The 25,954-nt window shown below is 38.2% G+C and overlaps 1 protein-coding gene across 2 annotated transcripts in view; it reads left to right on the plus strand.

Annotated features, from left to right (window-relative positions):
- The window catches only part of LOC128016846 (adenylate cyclase type 2), a 40,924-nt gene that overhangs the window by 10,210 nt on the left and 4,760 nt on the right, over positions 1-25,954 (plus strand). For both annotated transcript variants that reach the window (XM_052601679.1, XM_052601680.1), the window contains exons 2-22: positions 10,215-10,738; positions 15,027-15,227; positions 16,254-16,436; positions 16,526-16,675; positions 17,863-18,020; positions 18,754-18,865; positions 19,521-19,648; positions 19,775-19,933; positions 20,042-20,174; positions 20,270-20,458; positions 21,130-21,170; positions 21,930-22,010; positions 22,143-22,212; positions 22,350-22,447; positions 22,581-22,665; positions 23,074-23,211; positions 23,332-23,397; positions 23,673-23,863; positions 24,039-24,144; positions 24,243-24,401; positions 25,592-25,738. In XM_052601679.1, coding sequence (XP_052457639.1) covers positions 10,574-10,738; positions 15,027-15,227; positions 16,254-16,436; positions 16,526-16,675; positions 17,863-18,020; positions 18,754-18,865; positions 19,521-19,648; positions 19,775-19,933; positions 20,042-20,174; positions 20,270-20,458; positions 21,130-21,170; positions 21,930-22,010; positions 22,143-22,212; positions 22,350-22,447; positions 22,581-22,665; positions 23,074-23,211; positions 23,332-23,397; positions 23,673-23,863; positions 24,039-24,144; positions 24,243-24,401; positions 25,592-25,738 — 2,760 coding nt within the window. In that variant the 5' untranslated portion in view covers positions 10,215-10,573. The remainder of the gene's footprint in view (positions 1-10,214; positions 10,739-15,026; positions 15,228-16,253; positions 16,437-16,525; positions 16,676-17,862; positions 18,021-18,753; positions 18,866-19,520; positions 19,649-19,774; positions 19,934-20,041; positions 20,175-20,269; positions 20,459-21,129; positions 21,171-21,929; positions 22,011-22,142; positions 22,213-22,349; positions 22,448-22,580; positions 22,666-23,073; positions 23,212-23,331; positions 23,398-23,672; positions 23,864-24,038; positions 24,145-24,242; positions 24,402-25,591; positions 25,739-25,954) is intronic.

Genomic DNA, 25,954 nt, shown 5'->3' on the forward strand with positions numbered 1-25,954 from the left:
ATGTGCATTTGTAAAGACTCCCTCACAGCCTTGTTTTTATCTATATAAAAGTCAGTATGGACTAAGGTCCATTTTTTAATTTTGGTGATTTATCCCTTTAAATCACCCTTCTCTCAGGTTTAGCGTGTTTGCTGTTGATGTTTTTCTCTCTAGAATTACATTTCTTAAATAGTGAGGAGCCTGTTTATGTCTGAATGCACCTGAAGGTCAGAATCGAGGCTGTGTGTTTGTGCTCTCCGCTCTTTTGTCACATGACCCGTCCGGGACACACTTATCTCTGTACTGCGATGTGTGAATTGCAGAGCTGGAGAAACGACAGTCCTCCTCCATTGAAATCCCTCAGAAAAGGTTCATTGTTGTTTGAAGCGATGTACCTCACTGCTCTGCTGCCTGTATTGCACTGTCTTCAGCCCTGTAGTTAGGGAAATGAGTCACGGTTGCTAAGGAAATTGGTTGGTGTGTGGTTAGATCGAGTAGACTTCGAAGGCTGTCCTTGATGAGAGTTGCTCTGCTCAGAAAATGGTGGATTCTGTCTTCTGCATTTGTGTGTGCTGTGTATTTCATCGACGTATTATTCTAGTGCCCACTCACTCCGACCGCCTTTATCACCACAACAATACAAAAATCAGCTCTATGATAACACGCCGTCTTTCACATCATCGCCTACCGCGCATGTGTGTAGCTTGAGGTTAAAATGATGAAGTGTGTTTCTTTGCGAAAGTGTATGATCTGAACATGTTCAGTGAGTTTTTTGTAACGTGAGCTTGGGAGATGATGTCATGCTGTTGCTTCTCTGCTGTTTTAAAGCAATTCTTGTGAAAGGTTCTTCCTTCTACTTTAAGGGAAGAAATTGTCATTTTAAGTTGTTGTTTTTTTTGTTTTTGTTTTTTACAATGTATTGATGCATTTACCTGTGTGTGTGGGAATTAGAGAGTGACCAGAACAAGGGTGCTAAAGAAGGTGATTAATGTACAAGATTGCCATTTCCATTTAGCTAATAATCACGTTTTCAGCTTCCTTCACACACACACACACACACACACACACACTGATGCAGTATAAACTACATATTCCTGGTTACAATCTGACTTTTGTGTGTGTTCCAGTATCTATCCATAACAGAAAAAGGGAGTGAATCCTGATATCGTGCAGGGAAACGCACAGACATATACTTTCTGCATGAATGTTCCTGCATAGCTCCACACAGACGCACACACACCTGCAAAAACAATGTTTATTCTGCACGCACACATGCACATTTAGTTGAAACAGTGTAATGTAACACCGGGGCACCACTTTCTGACACAACGCCTGCTTTCATTGACTGGAAGAAAAACAGGAGGGCAGCACACCGCTACATATACACCAATATGGATGTCTTTGGCATTATGTTGTGCCTCACATTGTTTTTTTAAAGTGTGTTAAGTTAAAAGAGTCCAACTTGAGTTGAGTCTTTATAATTAAAATGATAAAATGAGTATTGAGACCCCTGAAATTGACTTTGCATTCTAGAAATAATGTATTTTAATCCAACTAAATTATATTAAAAGTCTAGTGATTTTTAAAAGAATATATATTTTTGCACATCCCTTGTATTCGGAAGCCTGTTAACATAGAAAAACATTAGACTTAGACCTTGAGAAACTAGCTGGGGATTTTCAGGAGGCAGAAATGAAATTCAGTGCACGTGCAGAAAGACAGACAGTCGGATGAGTCAGCCGTTTAGTCCTGATGGTGGCTCCTAATGAAAGACAAAGACCAGATTGCCGGTAGTAATATTATATATAATTACACGAGCAGTAATCGGATATCGGAGGTGTGGAATGGTTGGATGCCCTGACTCTTACCTCAGATGGAGGATAATAATGCCCTCCTGCGCAATGCTACACATCACATCGCCCCAGCTAATGATATTCTGCAGGGAGTGTAAATGTTTATTTGTAATTTACTAGTCTGATCTGGTTGGGTGTGCAGATACTTTCAGCCATCTGTCATAATGGCACCTTTCAAGTGCACCTGGGAAACATGTTCCTTCAGGCATTCGTTGAGTGTTCATTATCACAACATGTCATGTATTCAGAGTCTGAGACATAAACAAAAGAAAATAATTATATTCTGAACAGCAAACCCAAATAAATGCAGCTAAATTTAAAATGATAATAAATTTGTATTTCTATCACCTATTTATACATGGTATCACAACTAAATGTGATGCAAACTTCACGTCCGCTACAGACTTGCTTTCCGCTCTCTGATCTCTGTAAAGATTATAGATGATATGATATGAACTGTATTTTAGATCAGTGTTTCCACCATGTTTCACACTGACACACACCCTTCCAATGGGCAACTTGTGTTTTAAATACATATATTGTGTATTATTCCCCACTCATAAATATGACTTAAGATGCCATTCATTTGTTATATCCACCTGGAAAACTTGTATTTAAGATAATTATGACAGTATGACTTTAGAATGAAGGGGCTTGATTTTTGCTCCTTTGGTTAAGAATTTTTAGAATTTGTAACTTTTATTTTTTTGATTGGTTGATGGGAGCACAAAGATGCAAGGATCTGAAAGGAAAGTCCTGAGCCCTTCACTGGTGACTATACTGAGCTATGACATCACAAACAGCTCGCTCTGAAATATTTCCACATTTTCCACAAGTGATGCAGTAAATATTTTACTCTTATGCCTGATAACTGATAAATGGCCAATATTAAAATGCTGTACGGTTTTTGTAAATAAAAATGTAAATGCTTAAACTCAATCACTTTAAATGCTACAAGTAAATTTAGGCATTACTACATTATAATGTGCAGTTTGAAAAAAGTATACATGTGGGTCAAAGACGTTAAGATGTCCGCATCAAAAGAAATGTAAAAAAGTGATTTTGTGTCCATAGAAAGCACATTAAATGTAAGTAAAATGTCTACTTTTAAGGTTTCAAATAAGTTTTTGGAGAATAAAATGTGAAAATTTGGTTGAAATAATGTTACATTGTCCTTCAGTGTAACACAATATTTATGCAAAAATTCAAGCAACATGCTTATTCTGACGTGTACATATTAATAAAGAAAGAATAAAGAATAATGGAGCATACTCAATTTTATTGTGTTTTAAATTAGTACATAATTCTTACTGACAAATGGGCGGCAAAACCTAGGATAGTGGCAAATGTAAAACATTTAAAATTACAACTCATTAGTTTTTGGGGTTAAAGTAATTTAATAGTCTTTTAATATGTCAGAAATTGATTTTTGTTGCAAATATGCCTGACAAGCTTGTTACACTGAATGACATTTTACTGGGTGTCTTCTGTAAATCAGGGCAAAGTTTATGATATTTATTTTTTGCTCAGAAAAACAAAATTGCTATTAAATAAAACATGAAACTTTTTTTGGGGGGGGGGGGGGGGGGGTATGTACTGTTTATGTACAGAGGTATATGATCATGCCACACTTGTCTGTGTGTGAAGATATTGCACAGCGCAAATCGTTAAATGAATGTTCGGAAGTGAAGTAAACTTCAACAGATTTGCCCTGCTCAGGGAGTAAGGAGCAGTGCACACTGTGTAGGGAACAAAGTTAATGAACGGAGCTTACTTCTAACGAGCTGATTATCTGAATCAGGTGTAACAAAGAGAGACATGCAAAATATACAGGACTGGAGGACTGGAACTGAGAACCGCTGCTAGAGCAGAATGAAAAGATCTGCTTGAGGAGGCTGTTTAGGGTGGAGCCACATGAGGTCATTATAATCGTTACAGTCTGTTTCCCTTTTATGTTCAATTTCATATGTTTCTATGGTTGTAGTGTTTATGGCTGCTCTACTGTGTCTGTATTGCAAAACTAATTTAACTCATGGCATGAAATGTGATGGTGTGAACAGATCCGCAACACGTAATGTGAGTGTTATAACACTCCATCCTGATAAGGCAATATGCTGAAATCGAATATGTGTCACCTACTGCAAAATCAAACATTTCATCCTTGTGTGCTACCAGCAAATGCAGTCTGGAGAATGAATCATTGAAAATAGTAAGTTTATTGAGACTTGTACAGATTTGTAGGCCGTAGCACTGGACGTGGGTTAGGTACAAATTCAAGTCTAAAACAAGCTGGGACTAATTTGTAATACTATAACAGTATTGTGGCGACTTCATCATACTGTATGTGAAAGGAAAGGTGCGGTCATATTCAAACACACTACATCTCCATCCAGAGCAACACTACAGGATTCTTTTGTAGCTTGACCTTGCCCTCACACAGCAGGACTGCTATTGTCTGTGTTTCCGAAGGATAACAGTTATGTCTCTTTATGACAGTGATGCTGGAATATGTTTCCTTCAAAGAGACCGTTTCTGTCTGCATGGAGCCATTAACCAGACCGCATCTGTGATTCATCAGAGAGAGAGAGAGAGAGTATGCAAAGACAGATGAGGCAGAGTTGATCTCTTGATAAAAAAAAATAGTCTACGTTCTGTAAAGTCACTATAAATGATGGAGGCCCCAGCTGCTCATTGTGTGGTTCATGTGACACACATTTGTTATTGTGTAAACAGTAATAAAGGAACCTGCAGTTCCACAGACAGTTTATGTTTTTATAATGTTTATGTGTCAGACCAGTGCATTTATGTGAGTTAGGACTGTCATAAGATTAATATTGCTTGGCTTTTGTGATGTTATAGACAAACACAGTCTGCTGAAACAAATAGCATAAACATTGATACGTTTTCATGTCTTTATTGAACACACTGTTTAAACATTCACATTGCAGGGTGGAAAAAGTGTGTGTTGACCATTGAATTGAATAACTAACTGACTCTTATATAACCCACAGCAGAAATTCACTTTGATTGCAGATCAGACCTGCATGGCAGGAAGAATTTTGGCGTTAGTTTTTACCGTCATGGCCCAGTCTCGTGTTCAGAGCAGCTTGGATCTTGCATTGCTCATGCAGAAGCTCACTTTGTGTTATCCATTATTTGAATTTTTTTAGATATGTTTGCAGCATCATAATATATCAGTGTTCACTAGGGTTGTAACTAGGGCTGCACGATCTGTCGTTTAAGCATCGATATCACGATATACGAATCCACGATAGTCACATCGCAGGATGTGCAATGTAGGCTGTCGTAGTTGATCCGTTATTCATTAACTGTATGGGCCAGCTGCTCCCCGGCCCTTGACGAATGTGATTCGTGGAGAGCGCGAGAGAAAGAGCGTGCAAGAGAGAGAGAGAGAGAGAGAGAGAGAGAGAGAGAGAGAGAGCGCTTCAAACAACACGAGCCCTGTATTGCTCTCTCGCGCATATTAATCAATTGACACGATGGTGTCGATGTTTAAATCATTTAAAATGAGAATGTAAATCTGCTCACCCCATTTTTGTTTGTAAGAAAAAATTGGATTAGATTTCATATCGCAATATATATCGTAGAAAAAAAAAATATCACAATGTAATTTTTTCCCAATATCATGCAGCCCAAGTTGTAACGGTAAATGTATTTGGTACGGGTATTTCCGTTCAGTACACATGGGTTGGTTTAACCGCTGCATGAACGTAACTTCATTGGAAACTTCCACTTTTATATATTGTTATTTTGATAAGAAACAAAGTCTAATTTTTCAAATCATTTCAGTTTTTTTTTCATGTAATTCAAACTATAGAAATGCCGTTGACACTTGATGTGGCGTGACAGATCACTGTATAAATGCTTCAGTTCAAACGGCAGCGCGATCATCCCTTCCTATTTACTAGTTTTAACACAAAATAAATATGAATGAACATCTCGTGCCTCATGTAATCCCCCAGTCAGTGTCTCAACCGTGGAAACACGTCAATAAACACTTTGTGAACAAAATGTCATGCAGCAATTCATTTACCTCAGGCAAGGCATCAGTGTCCACAACGCGCTAGTTTGCTACAGAGAAATGAAGGGCAGAGAAGAGCATTCACAGAATATCCGACTATATACTCACGATATTTCACTTTACTTTACAGTGATGTCTCAATTATTTAATGTGTTTAAATAAATATGTTGTGAAACATGTTATGACAGCCATTGTACATAAGCCACTGTATATAAGCCACTGTATATAAGGTACATACAGAGCCGTCATGTTTGTGTACTGTTACAACACTAATGTTTAGCTATTTGAAAATATGTCAATGGATGTACCTTATAAAGTTGTTATACTGCTCATCCCCTCTTTGTTTCAGAAGACTGGACTTTCATAGTGTAAGATGAGGAATTTCAACAACAGATTAAGACAAAATTAATTTACAGTGCCAAAGTTGGGCATGTGTCTTTGACATTCTCCGCTTCCTGTGTGCACTGCAAACAGCAGTGATTAGCCAAACTAGCCTCGGATAGCATCTGACTAATCTAATCAACCCAGCTGCTAAAACATTTATCATGTGTAAACATGGCAGATAATAATCTATGAAGTATAAATAATATGCAGTAAACATTTAATCAGTCAGTTGCAATAGACATAGTGTACGATTCCTCACAACAAAACTAGACTGTTCAGATTGTACTAGTGCTGTGTAGCTTTGTTGATCACTATAATACGAGTGATATAGCCAGCATTCTATGATTACTCTTCTTTTTATACACATGGATATATGTACAAAATTCAGCTTTGGCATCACAGGAGTAAAATATCTTCAAATAGAAAGCAAATATTTTGTAACAATATTTCAGGAAACATATATGTACGTGTATAAATTAATTTAGACACATTTGTGCACTCATCAGTTGTGCATATTTCAAGGATCCCTATATTCATGATTATACTGAACATGCTTGAACATATGACATGTGACCATGTGTCTCTCTTACTGGGTAAACATCACTCCAGTTATTCAAAGTGAACATCATTTCTTTTATTTAAATGACTTTGTATTTTCCAGAATCAATGGAAATCGAATGGAAATCTAAACAGGGACCTTGTCTTGCTTGCTTATCTTATGCGTATGATGTCATTAGTGCACACACCCTACCGGAAGATAATCACATGCCTAGTCTTTGCTCTCTGTGTTTTCATTAACTTTACAGATGAATGCATTAAAAACATATCACAATATTGCAACCCTAAAATTTTAACAATAATTCAGCATTTAAAAAAATTGATTAGATGGTGCAGGTCAATGTTATGTAATGGACAACAAAAGGGAGAAGAAAGCAGAGTAGATAACAAGTGTAAATAGTTCATTTTCTGATGAATTAAAGCAGAGAATGGGGCTTTTATATGTTGAAAGGCAGCTGTCTTGACCAATGACAATACCAGCTCTCACATCATGAGCTCTTGAAAAGAGATTTTCACATTTAGATTGCTGAGACTTCCTTTCAGCCCATTGACTTTTATTACACAGACACACAGACAAAAACTTTATTCAATATATATATATATATATATATATATATATAATGCTACATTTGAGTAAAAATATAGGCATTTATATTGCATTTAGAAGTATCGTTGCTTAACCATCATGGGTAGGTGATATGGGTGTAACGATTCACTGGTTTTCTTGATGCATCGATTACAAATCCTGACGATTCATATGCATCGATTTTGAAACATGATTTTTGAATTGTGAATCGCCGATCTCGGTCAGAAATCGATTCAGAAGCGATAAGAATCGAATGAATCACGATTTCTATAGCGAGTCAATGCTTTCACAATATATACACATATATACACAATATATTTCACAATTACTACACGCACAAATTAATGGAGACCTTGAACAGTTTTAGTGCCTCCATCTATCCTTCACGCGCTCCACTATTACCACCTGTGACTGTCACTGGATTGCACTCGTGCTCCGTTCGTCTCTGAAGCAGCTGATGTCTGATCTCTACTCAGGACTCGTGGCCAGTAATACCATAGTGAAGTAGTTTTACTTTTCTGTAGTTTTCAATGGCTCTCTGCATCTTACTGACGCCTTTACCTGTGCAGTCGAAAGCTAATTTCTTTTTGTTCGTTTTTTTTTTTTTTCTCTAACCTATGGTCATAAAGGCTGGTGTAATTTGCCCTTGACTAAGCATTTAAATAATTTAGGGGAAGCATTTAAATAATCCTGTGAATGCACTTAAAGAGTGTAGAATTTAATCGTTATAATCGAATCGAATCAAATTTCATTGTGAATCGAATCGTCCTAAATTTGCAAAAATCTTTCTTGAATCGAATTGAAAACCTATGAATCGTGAATCGAATCGAAGCGCTGCCTACTCAAAGATTCACAGCTCTAGCAGGTGATGTTATTGTTCCCTTGGGAAATAAATTCCTTTATTGATAGTGTGCTGTGCTGTTCATGTGCAGCTACATAGGGTTTGACTCTGAGGAGGCGGCCTGATCATAGTGCTGTGCTTGTGTCATGTTAAGATCATTGAGATCATTGTGAAGGTTCGGAGCTTTACCGCTCTTGTGCCATGCACTTCCAGGAAATACAACAGCAGTCAGGAGGATTTGACCTCTCGGTTTCCACATGGAGAGACTATTCACTCTCATTCCTTCTCTCTCTCCCACCCGTTTCTCTTTCTTTCCTTCTGTTATTGCACTGTTGGATTGTTCCTTCGCCATGGTAACTTTAGTTTGGGAATATAAAGGCCACTTGTTGGCTTGGGTGCATTGGTTTGGGAGAGTGAGAGAGTGACACGGTGCTGTCTTTCAGTCTTAAATGACCCTAAACAAAAGAGAAAATCTCGGAACATCCCAGTTCCCTATCACTCTCCGTCTCTCTCTCTCTCTCTCTCTCTCTCTCTCTCTCTGTCCTGTTTTCTTTAACTTCTTTTCAGGGGCACTTCAATTAAGTTTTGGAGGTTTTTTTTCTCTGCTGTAGTTTGCAGTCCTTCACTTTTTTAAGCTTTTGCAATAGTATTAGTGGATCTTTGAATTCTTATATGGTAATCCAATGAATTTACAGGAAATGAGAACACAAAAATATTGTATTATAATATTTGCTTTTGAGTTTGAGTCATGTTTTCAGCAATGCGTCAGCATAGGCATAGCCAAGTTTAGTATCACTTGAAACACTCTGGATGGTGACTCATAGGTGTGTTTCATGGTGTGTGTGTGTGTGCATTCAGATGTGAAGCCGTTGCTTACGCTTCTATGATCATCTGGTTGCGCTCCTCAAACATTAATAACCTCCGTTGAGAAATCATGACCTTTGGACGAAGGTTATTTACAGAGTCTCCTCTGCTCTTTTTCCTCTGTGGACTGTTTCCTCCACCCGAGGATGAGGATGCACGGAATGCACTAATGCATTTAGATCATGGATGGGTCATGATGATTATAATGATGGTGAACTAATCACCTAGTTGAAAAAAGAGATTAGATTTAGTTTTTTATGTTCACTAAATCTGAAAAAACAGAATATTGTGGAATAATATTACAAACAGCTGAATTTTCAGCAGCCATTATTTTTTTATGCTGATCTGAAGCTCAAGAAACCTTTCTGATTGTTACAATGTTGAAAATAGGGCAGAATGCATCTTTACCTGGATCCTTTGATGATTAGAAAGTTCAAAGTAACAGCATTCATTCGAAATAGAAATCTTTTGTAACACCATAAAGGTATTTACTGTAACTTCTGCTTAAATTGAATGCATTCTTGCTGAATAGAAGAATTCATTTCTTAAAAAACATTTTTAACTGTTGTCCTTTCCTGTATAGTCTGCATGTTTGCAGTGTGACCACATCAAGCACAGTGAGACCATTAACCACTCGCTGCACCGAGGTCTCTGTGTGTCCAGCAGGTTACTCTGTGTCCAGTGTTCACTCAGGTTTCTCTTTGGAGAACTCTGCTCGCCTCAGTGTGAGTTGTAGCTGAGGTTTGGCTGAGGATGCCATGGACAGCAGCCATCAGTATTAGGCTCTGTAATGAACAGAGGACTGAATCCACACAAATGTTGAACTCTACCCAAAAGCCTTTTTACAGACACAGAGAGCTTCCAGTGTGGGAATGACTGAACAGAGCAGTGCTTATAAAGATCTAAGGAGTTGACCTGAAAATATGCTCGCTAAATTTAAATGATTCATCAGCTTTTGAAACAAACCAAATTATTTTCTAAACAAAAGCTCCTAATTTGAGTTTTTTTGTGTTATTGAGTGGGTCAGATTGACTATAGGAGGTGTCATATTATTAAATTCATTTTAGCACATCTAATAAATGACTCTATTTTTTGTGTGTGTGACAGGAATTCTTGGACTGCGGAAGAATCTAATTGCATTGCATTCCCTCTCAAAGTACACACTGTGGGGTATCCTGAAGCCCTCTCTAACAGGACCAGGAAGCACCAGAGTGATGCCAAAAGTGCTGAAAGAGTGAATACAGAACAAAGAAGGATCACAAAGGACATGCACAGAACGGTGCCCTGGAGGGGAGAGCAGAAGTTTTCTTCCCTGGAATGACCTCCCACACACTCTCACGTGGTTTCTATGGGGATTTCAGCATAGCCGCACTCTGTTGGATGGGAGGTGGTGTATTTCTGGGGCCTCTGATTGCTCTGCTCTGATTGGCCAGTACTATTCAGTCGCCACACTGCCGTTGGTCAGAATGCCACCAAGCAGGAAGTACATGCTGAACGAGCAGCAGATGAGACAGAAAGCACTGTACAGGAAATTTTCTGGCATTAGCCAATACCAGCCTTTCGTTCTGTTGCTGGGACTGAGCATGCTCACCTGTGTCACACTGCTAGTGCTCTTCTTCAGCCTGAAACTGGTGAGATGCCACGTTCGTGCAAATGCACTCATACAATATGCATGCTTACACACGCCCACAATCAGAGGTCTAACATCAACCCACGCAAGTCACTTAAAATTAGGAAATACATTAACTGTCTCGATTTTTTTTTACAAGTGCCTGATCCGTTTTGTTTTTGCTGTTCAGATAGTTTCTAAAGATTGAAGCAGCCTCTCTTAAATAGTCCTGCAGTTAATAAGGTGCTGATCCTCTGTAGTTGCGTAATTTGAAGTCGATGATTACAATTCTGATGTGAACTGCCATTATCGATGTCAGGGAATTGAGTTTCTTACATGTAATAATTGGCAGTTCAAGCCAGGTCCACCAAAATGTTTTTTTTTTTTTTCTTTTGGAATATGTAGCACATCTCTCTTGCTATCTCTCTTTGGTTTCTCTGATACTTTCTCACATAAACTCGCACATAAACGTTCTCTGGAGTCAGCTGGATGTGAAGAGAGCCGTGAACGCTCCTTCAATGCCACTGTTGTTCATCTCTTTAGCCGTTAAGTATTATACCATCTGTATAAAGTTCTGTAACCTTCTCTCTCAACACCAACCGGCTGTGGGAAGAACAGAATTACAACCAATGTGGCTCTCTGTGTGTGGGCATGAATGTGTGTGTGTTGTGTTTTACTATTTCTTTGAACTTATAGGATGATGGGAGTGTGTGTAGGCGTGTGTGTGTTTCTTGTGTGTGACTGTGGACTGAGGTATGTAGTTCTGATATGTTTGAAGGTTGTAGCTCAGTGGTAATTCGGAGTGGTTGACTTAACTGGGTGAACATGAATGGAGGACTCGACCCACTGCAGTGAGGATGTACATTGGTGTGTGGGTGAGTGGTGGGGTCGAACTAGTGCTGTGATTTGCCCACTTAGGTAGGAACTTTTTGTCTGATAGTGTCATTTAATTTGATCAAAATATTAGGGGTCATATGATGCTTCCATCCAAAGGGAAAGGAAACACTGAAATTGCATCATATGAACCCTTTAATATAGGACTTTAATAGAATTCTCCATCATACAAGTAGTTCCGAATGAAACCACAGCACAATAGACCATGGCACCTCTCCGAGCAAACACACTTTAGTGTTTTAGAAGATGATTCGATGACTCACTCATAAGTCACTTTTTTCGTTCCTGAGTGAATTGGTGTGTTTGAATGTGATGTGCATCCCACAAATCTCCATCAACGGCAAGAAGCTATCCTATCAATATGGGCCAACATTTCTAAAGAATGCTTTCAGCACCTTGTTGAATCAATGTCACGTAGAATTAAGGCAGTTCTGAAGGCAAAAGGGGGTCAAACACAGTATTAGTATGGTGTTCCTAATAATCCTTTAGGTGAGTGTGTGTGTGTGTGTGTGTGTGTGTGTGTGTGTGTGTGTATATATATATATATATATATATATATATATATATATATATATATATATATATATATATATATGCCCGTCAGACTTTTTTAGGTATATATTTCCCTTGTTGTAACTTTGTGTTGCAACTATTAATGCTTACTCAGATGGGTGCCAATAGCCTCATTGGCAGTGCGCCAACATATAGCGCAGTTGTGCTTGGGGTGTACTGAGTTTGAGTCTCAGCTTGTGAACCTTTCCTGATCCTGTTCTCTATCCCTCTTCCACTTTGCTTCCTGTCATCACACTATCCTATCATAATAAAGGCAAAAATACCAAAAAGTAAATCTCAGAGAAAAAAAAGCTAACTCAGATGATGTCTGGTTTTAAATTACAGTAGTGTTAGCTTTGTGACAGATGGCATGAAGTGATCTCTAGAGCTTTTTAAGGTTTTTTGGCTTCTGTGTTTTTATGTTTGAGGTTTTCTGCCTTCAGGGGAAAAAGTTATGTGGGAAGCAATAGTCCCTTAAAGAAATAGTTTACCTAAAAAAGGAAATTTGATGTTTATCTGCTTACCCCCAGGGCATCCAAGATGTAGGTGATTTTGTTTCTTCAGTAGAACACAAATTGATATTTTTAACACAAATCGTAGCAGTCTATCAGTCTTATAATTGATGTGAATGGGAATCATGGCTAAAACATACAAAAAAAATTAAACCCTGTGGCTTGTGATGATTTTTTATAGTCTTTTACCTCTGATTCAAGCAATGTCTGAACTGTTAGAACTCTCCTTAGCATGTCCTCCTATTCACGTTCTCAAGCAGGTGCGTGAGGAGGTTTCTTCTTCTTCTTGCTTTATGGCAGATCGCAGACTTATAATTGCATTACTGCCACCTTTTTTATCCCCATAAATAATAAGCAGTGTCTCAGAACAATCTATGACAGATTCTGTACAATATAACGTCATGTTTACCATGTTTATCATCAAGCTAAAGCATGTGGAAAGACACAAAACGATCAGTCTGTTTAAAGGGGGTGTGAAATGCTATTTCATGCATACTGAGTTTTTTACACTGTTAAAGAGTTGGATTCCCATGCTAAACATGGACAAAGTTTCAAAAATTAAGTTGCACGTTTGAAGGTGTATTTTTGTTCCAAAAATACTCCTTCCGGTTTGTCACAAGTTTCGGAAAGTTTTTTTTTTCGAGTATGGGTCTGTGTGACGTTAGATGGACCGGAATTTCCTTATATGGATCCTAAGGGCACTTCTCCAAGAAGAGCGCGCGCTCCCGTATAGCAGAGCAATTCACTGATCAGAGCGAGAGAGTTTTTGGTTGCCAGGGCAAGACAACCCTGCACAGATTACCAAAAAAAAAAAAAAAAAAAAAAACAGCATGAAGGGTACAGTAAATGGAGTTTATTTTTACAGAGCATCGACGGAGTTGTGCAAGTGTTTTTGTTTGTTCCCTGCATTTCGAAGATGCTTGTTTTACAAACAAGGCCCAGTTTGACGCCGGATTTTCATATCGTTTATTTCTTAAGGATAATGCAGTCCCAACGAAAAAGGGTCACAATCGTGTGTTGGAACCGCAGGCGGTGAGTAAAACTGCTTCAAATATCTGTGTTGTTAACTTAGCTATCGGCGCGTAAGTACATCAAGTAAACAACATGCGATGTTGGCATCAAATTGCACTTCCCACATGTACACCTTTAAAGAAAAAAAAAAAAAAGACCACATAAAGTTGAACTTTTTTTCCAAAACCGCTAAGCAAATATAAACAGTTTCAATACAAACCACATAGAGACGTCCTGCTGTAGTCGTTGCTGATGCTGCTCTTGTTCAATTTCAGCCTCTGGATCTGATTTTGGATCATAAATATACGGCTGAATCTGACTGTTAGCCATGGTTTGTTTTGGATGATGGTTTTTTCCTCACGGTAATTTCACAGCTTACAGACACTCTCAACGAAAAAGCCTACTGGAGCTCGTGATTCTTTAGCTCCGCCCACACGTCACACCTCCATCCGCTTGTGTTTTTCTGAAAAAAAAAAAACGTTACAGACTATCTTTCTCTTATAAATATAATAAAACTAAAGACTTTTTGGAGTTATGATGCAGTACTACTCTATAGGTACTCAAGATTAACAGGAGATTGAGTGAAAATTAGCATTTCACCCCCCCTTTAAATTTAACTGATAATACAGTAATACTGTTTAAACTGAACAATATTTATATAGTCTTTTACCTCTGATTCACTCAATGTCCAAACTGTTAGAAGTCTCCTGAGCAGTAATGCACTCATTCGTATGCAAAGAAAAAGAAGAAGAAGACGCCTCACATGCCTGCTGCTGAGAATGTGCTCAGGAGAGTTCTAACATATAAACGACATAAACACTCTTCAGTTTCTTGCACAGACCGATCATTTTGTTTTTTAATTTATTGTATGTTTTAGCCTTTATTCCCATTGACCTCCATTATAAGACTGAAAGTCTGCCACCGTTTGTGTTAAAAATCTCAGTTTGTGTTCTACTGAAGAAACAAAGTCACCTACATCTCGGATGCCCTGGGGGTAAGCAGATAAAATCACATTTTCATTTTTGGGTGAAATATGCCTTTAATGGCTCCATTAAACTAAAGTACAAAACTAATGTTTCCAAGATAGACTGCAAATGCAAACATGTAAATGCACACACATTCACAAAGTTTTTCTAAATAAAGCATTGACAAATTTATTTTTAACAGTGCTCTTTATTTTTTCACATACACCCACTTCCACACACACACACACACACACACACACACACACATACTGCTTTTTCCAAACCCCTTGAATGAGCTGCCTTATATGATATGTATGTTTGCCCCTAACACCTTTCTCTCTCCATGTGTGTGTGTGTGTGTGTGTGTGTCTTTCAGGATGCAAATGTCCATGGTGTATTTGTGGGAGTTGTGGGAGGAGCGTTGTGCTTGTTCCTGGCTGTATTTATATTAGTTTGTACAGATACCCTCTCTCAGAGTTGGAGAACTTTACTTGGCCTCGCCGTGTGGGCCACACACCTCACAATGGGCTTCACCTTTATTTTCAGCCCAACACAAAATATACAACCATGGGACCAGGTAACACACACCTAGCTTTAATATTTTATTTTAGATTTTACATGACAAGAGTAGTTTTTGAAGGGCACCTATTATGCAAAATTCATTTTTAAATGTTGTTTGGACATAAATGTTTGTTGTCAGTGTGTGAACACAACCATACAATAATGATAAAAATCCACCCACTCCTTTTTTTCAAAAAACTTGTTCTGAGTGTCTCAGAACAAGTTGTTCGCAGAATCTGTACAATGTTATGCCATGTTTACCATGTTTATCATCAAGCTAGAGCATTTAAAAACAGCATTTAAGTAATAAATTTCAACTTATTAAAGCTATAGAAATTATTGGCTCCAAAGTGATTTTCTGTTTTTATATTATTGTTTGGGTCATATAAACAGCACAGACAGCAGTAGGTTCTGCATATTATGCTGCTGTCACAGGTCTTACTTTGAAATTACTTTCCCAGCTGTTAACCTTGACAGACATAACCAACTGTGTTTATATAATGTGTGTTTTTGACATAACCTTGTGTGTATTTGAAAGTTAAAATGCAATTAGACATTAGTTTTATTAGAAGGAGAAATTAGTTTACTCTGATGTGACTTTAAAACACATGATTTCAGCACGATATACATGATAATCAAAACTAAACAGATGTTTTGTTTTGGCAGAGTATCTGAGGTGTGAACTGTAAAGGCACAGCCCTTTTCTGGAAAAGTGGGCGGGGAGCAGCAGCTCATTTGCATTTAAAGATACATGCATTAAACAGTGTTTCTGCTTCCAATTAAAATTGACATTTTCAAAAGGATATTATAAAAGATCTGTGGGCTATTTTAAGCTGAAACTTCACAGACACATTCTGGGGCCATATGAGAATTATATTACTTGTTGCAAAAAGGGGCATAATAGGTGCCCTTTAAAGAAGGAGCATTCTTATGGTGTTCTCTGTCATGCATTGAAACATTCAATATTGGCAGTAACTGGTAATTGATACTGGTCAGTCTTAAATAAATGTTAATGTTGCACTCTTCATCTTATTCTCTCCAGGTGCCCTTCTTTCTCTTCATCGTCATTACAGTCTACACAATGCTGCCGTTCCAGATGAGCTATGCTGTAGCCCTGAGTATCATCTCCTCTCTTTCTCACATCATTGTTCTTTCGGTCACAGTGTTCAAGTTACCCCCCAGATGTCCAAAAAATCCGGTTCATGATTGGTTAAAAGAAAAGCAGGTTTACAGCTTTAGCAAACCTATATGAAAAGATTCTGAAAAGCATGTAACATCTCAATGTTAAAAGTCAGTTTCCCTCTCCCTCTTTAGTTGCTGTCAAATGCTATGGTGTTTCTTTGTGGAAATGTGGTTGGTGCATTTCATAAAGTTCTGATGGAGAAAGCTCTGAAGCAGACATTTCAGGATACTCTTCGCTGCCTTGGCATTCGCATGATACTGGAAACTGAGAAGAGACAGCAGGTGCTCACACAACTTCACTCAAACAAATCACAGACACAGCCAAAGCAAACATATAGGAGAAACAAATGCAAATAATGCTCTGTGTAAATATACATGCTTATGTCTGTTATGCAAGAGTATCAAATTTTATAGAATTTTTGTGACTTCAAATTTGTTATTGTACAAATATGGGTTTGTGAACACTTGGTGTATGTGTACAGCCAAAAACATATTCTTTTAAAGTATCCTCCAATTAAGAGTGTACACGAACACAGTTGGTCACAGACAGAACATACAGAACTAGACTAGAACAGACTAGAAATAGATACAATAGCACTAGAAAGTTTAAACTTCGTTCAGTGTCTGCGCTATTTCTCTCCAGACGTCATGACTGATTTCGTTGTACTTATTTAAACTAGAGTGGCTCGTTAACGTATAGTTGTTGTCATGTTTGTTTTTCTGTCTCATGTTTCTTTTTCAACTGTGAAACCATGTCCAGGGCCAGTGTTGTCACCTTTTGGACAAACTAATTAATGCAAAAATATTAAAAGCATACGTGAGCTGAACATACAGGATTCACGTGGTTAGAAAAATCGTTACTCATGTAAAATATGCACTATGCACTAATTAAAATTTGCACCATGCATATTATATTAATGTTGTTACTGTTATATTAGACATTGAAAAGTGAATCAAGGAGGTTTCTACTGAAATAGGCTCAACTACTTGTATCCTTTTTAAGCTTGTTTATGTTTCTTGGTTTGTTGTGAGTGTTGTCAAGGAAGTGACATCTTGTAAGGGAAACAGTGAAAAGCAGTTTAATGACTGGCTGTTAACCTCCCTGACGGTATATGTTCAGAATAATAAATCTCAGAAACAATGGTGGATCCTTAAAACAAACATTCATACACACGGGACACTAGTGTCCTTACAAGACACAGTGAAATGACCTTCTGAATGAAACCGCATGATCTGTTAGTTTCCCATTACCCTCTCTTACTACTCCAGATCTCTGTTGACACTTAAGCTGTTACAATCAAACAATAGTTGAAACTGACAAAGAATAGGACACCCAAGATTAGACAGAAATCGTATTTAATTTAAAGAAAAGAACACGTTTAATTCACAGACAGACTTTTACAGCAAACTGGATGTATGATTTCACGGGTATTATCTTTAAATGTGTGTATTTGTTTGTTGTGCTGTAGGAAAACCTCTTACAGTCAGTGCTTCCTGTGTACATATCCATGAAGATGAAGTTGGCCATAATGGAGCGCTGCAAGTGTAAAGATAGAGAGGAACAGCAGCGTATGGTTTGTGACAACAACTTCCACAGTCTTTACGTGAAGAGACATGAGAACGTCAGGTAACACGTTATGTGCTCACACACACATATACACCCTCATTCATATCTAGTTGTTTGTGTGTTGTTCCACGTTTCCATGCTCTAATTTGGCCCTTCCTCATTAATCAGGTCATGAGAGGGAATGAATGGTCAGTCTGTTAGCCCTGACTCTCAGAGTGCTCATCATGAGGCCACTCATTTGATTAGTTTTATTTCCCATCAACCCCAAGAGTGAAGATGGGGGATGGGGTGCATCTATTATTATTCTTTGTCCCATGCCCACAATGCTTGGTTCTCAGGCAGCTGTTTATATTTAGATAGACGGCTTGTTTGTCTCTCATTACAGATGCTCAGATAGAACACAGATTCACTTACCTGTGTATGTGAGCAAACAATAGAGAGCTGCTCACCCGCCGAAATTCATGGGGTCTGCTCTCTTTTTGAACTTGTTCATTAGGAGTGTGATGACATGGATTGTGTGTATGTGTGTGTGTTTGGTCCTGTAGTCCACATTGAGAACAGCTGGGTCTTCAAGGTTAATTTCCATGAGCCATGTTTATGAAGTTTTTATACTTCTCTGGGCGTTCAGGCAGCTGACACTGAGCTGCTTCTGTTCTCCTCATTAAAAAATACTCAGCACAATCATATCAACTTCTAAGTGCCTCTTCTTCAAACTAGCAAGCATGTTCTTCCCCTTTGTTTCAGTTCCAGAATTACAAAAACACAGTGTCTCTTTTTGTCTGCTTTCTACTAGCATCCTGTATGCTGACATTGTGGGTTTCACCCGTCTGGCCAGTGACTGTTCTCCTAAGGAGCTTGTGATCATGCTGAATGAACTTTTTGGGAAATTTGACCAGATTGCAAAAGTAAGTATCACGATATAGGACTAAATGTATATAATACAATATAATTATGCTCTTATGCGCAACATTTATTTGGTTAAAAAATACAATTAAAAAAATTATAGTGACAAATAATATTACAATTTAAAAGAACTTATTTACATTAATATGTTTTAAAATATGATTTATTACTATTATGGCAAAGCTGAATTTTCAACAGCCATTATTCCAGTCTTCAGTGTCACATGACCCTTCAGAAATAATATGCCTTATGGTGCTCAAGAAACATTTTTATTATCAATGATGAAAACAGTTGTGCTGCTTAATGTGCTGCTTATGTCTGTGGAAACATGAGCATCTAAAAATAACAGCATTTATTTAAAATAGAATTCTTTTGTAACATTATAATTGTCTTCACTCTAACTTTGGATCAATTCAGTGTATCCTAACTGAATAACGTTATTTTAAACTGACCCCGAGCTTTTTCAATGGCGCTGGATGTAATTTAATGATTATTATGTTATTAAATGTATTAAAATCCAATCTTATTATCAGTCAGTTTGGTTCCTAAACAAAAATACCATTGATGATTTAGTAAATTAGATACTTGTGCTCTGAATTTAACATATTAGCTGTCCTTGAAGATGACTAGTATCTGCTTGTGTGTGTTCCCCTGTAGGAGAATGAGTGTATGCGGATAAAAATTCTTGGTGACTGTTATTACTGTGTGTCTGGCCTCCCTGTTTCCCTGCCAAATCATGCCAAAAACTGTGTTAAAATGGGCCTGGACATGTGTGAAGCCATCAAGTAAGTCTGTAATCATTATTAGCACAGCATTTCTCCTTATAGTGTTTCTCCTAGCACTGGCCAATGTTCCTTGTGTGTGTATGTGGCAAATAACAGCCTGAATATTTTTCTAATCATCACTTGCAGGCAGGTGCGTGAGGCGACAGGTGTGGATATAAACATGCGTGTAGGTGTGCACTCAGGAAACGTCCTCTGTGGTGTGATTGGCTTACGGAAATGGCAGTTTGATGTGTGGTCACATGATGTCACCTTAGCCAATCATATGGAGTCAGGTGGATTACCAGGGTATGAACAATAAAATCGCTTATCAAACAAGAACATTTTAAGCTGCATACAGTATCATAAATGCCATTTCATCTCCATAAGATTCTACATCTGTGTTTCCTCCATTAGCCGAGTTCACATCACAGAGGCAACTCTGAAGCACTTGAACAAAGCGTATGAGGTGGAGGAGGGGAATGGTCACCTGAGAGACTCCTACCTTAAAGAGCTTAACATCAAGACGTTCCTGGTCATAGACCCGCGGGTAGGAACTTTAAAACATATATTAGTAGTGTGTGCCTGTCACATATATGTCAGTGTGTGTGAATCTCAACATGTTGATGTGGTGTCCATGTTTAGTCAAAAGACTCATCACTGATGGCTCCCAGTGTCACTAAGCCTCGTGTGAGTGATGGTTTGAAGATGCGAGCATCTGTGCGTATGACACGCTTCCTGGAGTCGTGGGGGGCTGTTAAACCTTTTGCCCATCTGCAGAGCCGAGAGGAATTCAGCACTGATGCTATGGTCAATGGGAAGGGTCGCTGCAAGGTCAGAAACACATGTTAAACGAGTGAATGCTCAACAATGAGAATTGACCTCATGACAGACAAATGACAGACAGCCCAAATAATAGCCAATCAAATCACTGTGCTGACAAGCCTCGATGATGCCATCTATTTTGACCATCAAACTGTGTGTGATACTGCTCCTTTTAGGCAAATTCCCAACATTAAAAAGTAAAAAGGGTTGCATACAGTGGAAAAAATGCAAGACCTCATTAACAATTAAACGGTGAAGTTTTAAAATGAGAAAAGTTGTTGAACAAAAGGACAGTTGATATATTTTATAAAGGGATTTTCTTTCATTTTATACTTATTTTGCCCATTTATTACTACTTACATGCCGCCAACATATGTTTGCATCTGCAGAAAGAATACCATTATATTCTACCATTATATTGTTTCATCATAACATCCTGTGTGTACTTTTATGTTTTTTTAGTTTTTTTTTGCATTACGGTAGAAGTACGGTAATTTATTCATCAGGTCTATGACAGACATACAGTAGATAGAGTACCCATGCTTCTAAAGTGGTGACAGTGTTTAAATGATGCTGTCATAAGGGTAATATCTTCATTATTATATTTACTCGATTGATGATGATGTTGATGATGAAAGCAACTCTCTATGAACGATGCTTAAGTTTGTCTCTCTCTTTAGGACATCCCTCTTAGATCAGTACATAACAAAATTGTAGAGAGGTGAGTTGTGTTTGTGTCATCTGTGTGTCTGTTTTGTGTGTGTCTATTGCCCGGTCTTGCTGAATGAAGCAGCGATGTTGAAGTTATCTTTCTCACTGTTGCTCTCTGACAGCTTTGATGAGTCTCTTGAGGAGTCCTTCTCTTTACCTGTCCCTCCCTTGAGCACATATAAGTGAGTGAGTGGAGCCAGCTCTATGGGGCCCGTAGTTTAACACTAACAATGCAAACGCTCAGTGAGCCACTGCTAACTAGTCATACGGTTAGCGCTCCCGAAAGCATGTGTGTTTTCTGCTTGCAAAGAGAGAGAGAGAGAAAGGAAACAGAATTTTCTTTCCTGAGCCGTGTTGAGGTATATTGCAAGGGGACACTTGCAATCTCTTTTAGGCGTTTAAATGAACTCACGGGATCCTGTCTCACACTTATTATCACAGACACAAATAAAAACACCACCTCAATTCTCAACAAAATTAAATTAGAACTTTTCTTTCTTATGTCTATTTGACTACACAAAGCATTAACTGCAAAACTTGTCAAGTCAAGCCACTTCTAGCTACAGACTTCACACATATTCACCCGAGATTCCCCTGAACTGGCTGCAGTCAAATATAACTCAATAACAGCATGACAACAGCTATGAACATTTTTCCTGTCCCACATATAGACATGTGCATTGTGTGTGTGTGTGTGTGTGTGTGTGTGTTACTTCATGGTTACAAAGTGTGTTACTGTCTCTATGATCTGTGTATGCTGTTTTTGTAGGAATAAATCACAGAAGACTAAATTTGATGAAGATCTTTACGACAGGATGACCACCACCATCAATGATTTGAGCTCCAGCAAGTTAGTCTTGAACAAGCACATCAAATCATTTTGGACTGAATTAAGTCTGGTCTGGTTAATGTTGTGCAGTTAGTATATGCATGAAAACGAGTGAAAAGTTTTGTGTGTGTGTGTGTGTGTGTGTGTGTGCAGGCAGTGGATGAAGTCTGAAGAAAACTCTGGCCTCACACTGTGGTTTACTAAAAGAGATCTGGAAAAGCAGGTAGCTATTTTACTGTGGGTTTAACTTAAATGTCCTAAAACTTCATTCAGGTTTCATAGACTGTGTTTTTTTTTTTTTGAAAATAACAAATAACACAAATAAATGAGTATTAAAATATGTGTGTGTTGTTCCCTCAGTACAGGACTATAGAGATGCCAAGCTTTAAATACTACATTGGTTGTGCCACCTTCATCTTTTTATGCATCTTCATCATCCAAATGCTTGTTACAAATCAGTAAGTGTCATGAATACAAGCTAAGCAACACAGGCAGACTCAATTGAACACTTTGGTGCTGAACGTGTCTTCATATGTTACAACCATTTGCCCTGACAGAGTATGATTCTTTCTTTGTCTCTCTCTCTCTAAGTCGTAAAGAGCTGGGGCTGGCCTTTGCGGTGTTGGCGTGTGTTCTGCTTTTGATTCTCTGCATCTGTTTTGCAAGTCATATACAGGTTAGACTGCCACTACCTTTGCCTTAGCACAGACATGCACTTAGTCTGATGGGTTCTGTGTTCTGTTTGTGTGTCTAGCACAGTAAAGGTATAATGGTTTTTAAAGATGCTGTGGCATGGAGATTGTCATATGCTGTGTCCACTGTTGGCACTGACTTATGTGTGAATGTGAAATAACTAAAAACAGACTGACATTTTGCTACAGTGTCACAAACATAAATACATAAACACACCATGACACGTGAGACGCCCATGCATACAGTGTTCCTCCCAGTGTCCTCTCTGCCCCATTTAAATACACCGTAGCATTTTCCAACACATTCTGACGTCCGTTACTTCCGTCAAATCCAGCTCTGTCTTTTTTTAAACAGCTGTTTTTTCCCTTTCTTTTCCCTTTTTATTTCTCAGAGGATGTTTCCGGAGAAGTTAAAGTCATGTACGTGGCTCTCGGCGCTTTCAGAAGCAGTGGTTAAGAAACCTTTTCTGCGCCTCCCATTGGCAACCGTGGCCACCGCAGTCATAGTCATCATCGCCATGTTCAACTTTGTAATGCTTTTTTAATAATAAGACAGTATTGTTGGTGTATGTTTGTTTGTTTTTTTGAAGCACTACAAAAGTAGGTCCACTTCTAAACTTTGTTGCTCATCAAACTTTTTCAATCCACAGTATTTTAAAATTGAAAATAACAGCACCATCCATCCATGTTTAGTAAATGAACTTCGATATTTGCCTGTGAGTAGCAAGCACACACACACACACACACACACACACGCACAAGCACACACACACACACACACACACACACACACAAGATTACACGGATAGCTACATGGAGACATTCTCTAAACTTCTGGTTGTTTTTAAATGCAGTTTATCATGAATACTCTAAATCCAGATTGTTACCCTAACAAATTATTTGCATTATTATTTATTACATTATTTAGGATGTTACTGTACAAATATGATTTTTTATTTTTGTTTGTTTCTGTATGATTTTGTCTTTCCAGTACTCCGTATATAATTGTATATTGGCATTGATCGCCTGTGGCGTGTTTTTGAGGGTGAGTTTGGAGCTGAAGATGGCCTTCCTCCTCATCGTCTCTAGCGTTTCCTACATCATCATCTTCTATGCATCATCTCAGGAAAATCTCTTCAACAGCTACAACTGCAGCTGCCTGCTCGGCACCAACCACAACAGGTACACTCTCACAAACACACATGCATTTAACTGTCAAATCATTTTTTATTAAATTGTAGATGCTTATATCCCCCATTTCCCCTTCCCCTCCAATTCTATTAGCTTTGCCATCTTTTCACACTCAACGTTAATAACACTGTTAACATTGCTAAATAACTCTGATGGCGATCTACAGCACATTTCAAAAAAATTTCAACGATGGACTTATGAAGGACCCACAACTCATGAGCTGCATCTACATCACACTCTTCCTCTTCACCATGCTGCTCATATCCCACCAGGTACCCACCTCACACCACACACAACCCAAACACGCCATACTGGCAGGGCAGAGAGTTACGCCCATCTTTGCTCTGTCCTCTCTCGCTCTTCCTCTCAGAATGAGTACTGCTGTCGTCAGGACTTCCTGTTGAAGAACAAGAACATGGCCGATAGGGAAGAAGTTGAGCTGTGCGAAAACCTGAACCGTCTTCTTTTGGAGAATGTTCTCCCTGCGCACGTGGCCGCTCTCTTCGTGGGCGAGAACAAAAAGAATGAGGTGGGGCTGCTGTCCACTATTTCTTTACTAAACAGGAAATACAAGGTAGGAACCGGCTTGGAATGGGTGGGATGAGCCTGTATATCACCCCCTCATGTCTCCCATTCAAGACCAGACATATACCAGTGATTCCCAATCAGGGGTTCCTAAGCCGGTTCCAAAGGACACTTGGAAAGATTTTGACTTAGCTTTGTTGAATATTTAAAACAGAAACAAATGTTAATTCATTCAAATTACTCACTTTGAATAATTGAATGGTTTTGCAGATCTTTTTAAGGAAACAAAATAATGTGTGAAAGATGAATGTTTGTAAGAGCCTTATAGATTGGGCTGTGGCAGAACTTAAGATGAAAAAAGGTTGGGAAACACTTCCATATACCACACAAGATAATAATATCATGCAATACTCCACCATACCATTCCAATATCATACTCTAAGAGCATCCAACTCTCAATCTTATAGTAACCTCTCAATCATTTTCTACCACAGTTTATAATATACCATACCATAATTAAGAACTTAGGTCTGAAAATAGGCCTGAAATAATTATTGTGACTTATGAGTATTTTTATTATCAATGGTTTCTCGTCTTTATGACAAGAAATGTAAGCGTATTATTACAGTTATCTAAAAGTTTTGTCTTATTTCCTTTTTCTCACTGTCCAGAAATAATTTTATGTTAATTTAACACACTACTGGTCCCTTTTGGTCTGTAAGATTTTTTTCATTGTTTTTGGAAGAAGTCTTCAGTGTCACAGAATCCTTCAGAAATCATTTTTATATGCAGATTTGGTGCCCCCCCCCTCCCAAAAAAACAAACAAAACAAAAAACATTTATGATAAATAGAACGTTCAAAAGAACATCTATATATTTTTAGCATTTTTTTTTCCTTTTGGACCGTTTTAAGTCTTCAGGGTCACCTTCGATCAATTGAATGTCCTTCCTGAATAAATCTATTTCTCAGAACATTTAGTCATGTGCCTCTCTGATTTTGGAGTGCATTTAGAGAAAATGTTCTTTCTATTACTCAAAACACCCAACATCATATATCATGAACCAATCATGCATATTTACATTAGTCTGTGAATGTCCCGTCATAAAACATATTTTGTTGTTGTTTTTTGTCTGTGGTACCATGTGAATGATTGCGAGATTTGCTGCATGTGTCTCTCTGATCCTCTTCTCCAGGACCTGTACTATAAGTCATATGACTGTGTATGTGTGATGTTTGCCTCGGTGCCAGACTTCAAAGAGTTCTACACTGAGTGTGACATAAATAAAGAAGGACTGGAGTGTTTGAGGCTCCTCAATGAGATCATCGCCGACTTTGATGAGGTCAGAGTGATGTCATGTCTCAAAGCATATGCATTTGATCTCCTTATTCCACTCTTTCTTCTCCTGTCATTCCCTGAACGAATGAAAGAATGAATGGATGAATCATTGAGTATGAATAGCGCTCTGCCAACATCCGAAATGCTTTCAGTTCTAAGGACTTCACCTCAGCTATCACTTTGGTAATTTAATGAAACGAGGCAGCCGTTGTGTAAATGG

The sequence above is a fragment of the Carassius gibelio genome, chromosome A7 (assembly GCF_023724105.1).
Source record: "Carassius gibelio isolate Cgi1373 ecotype wild population from Czech Republic chromosome A7, carGib1.2-hapl.c, whole genome shotgun sequence".
Lineage (NCBI taxonomy): Eukaryota > Metazoa > Chordata > Actinopteri > Cypriniformes > Cyprinidae > Carassius > Carassius gibelio.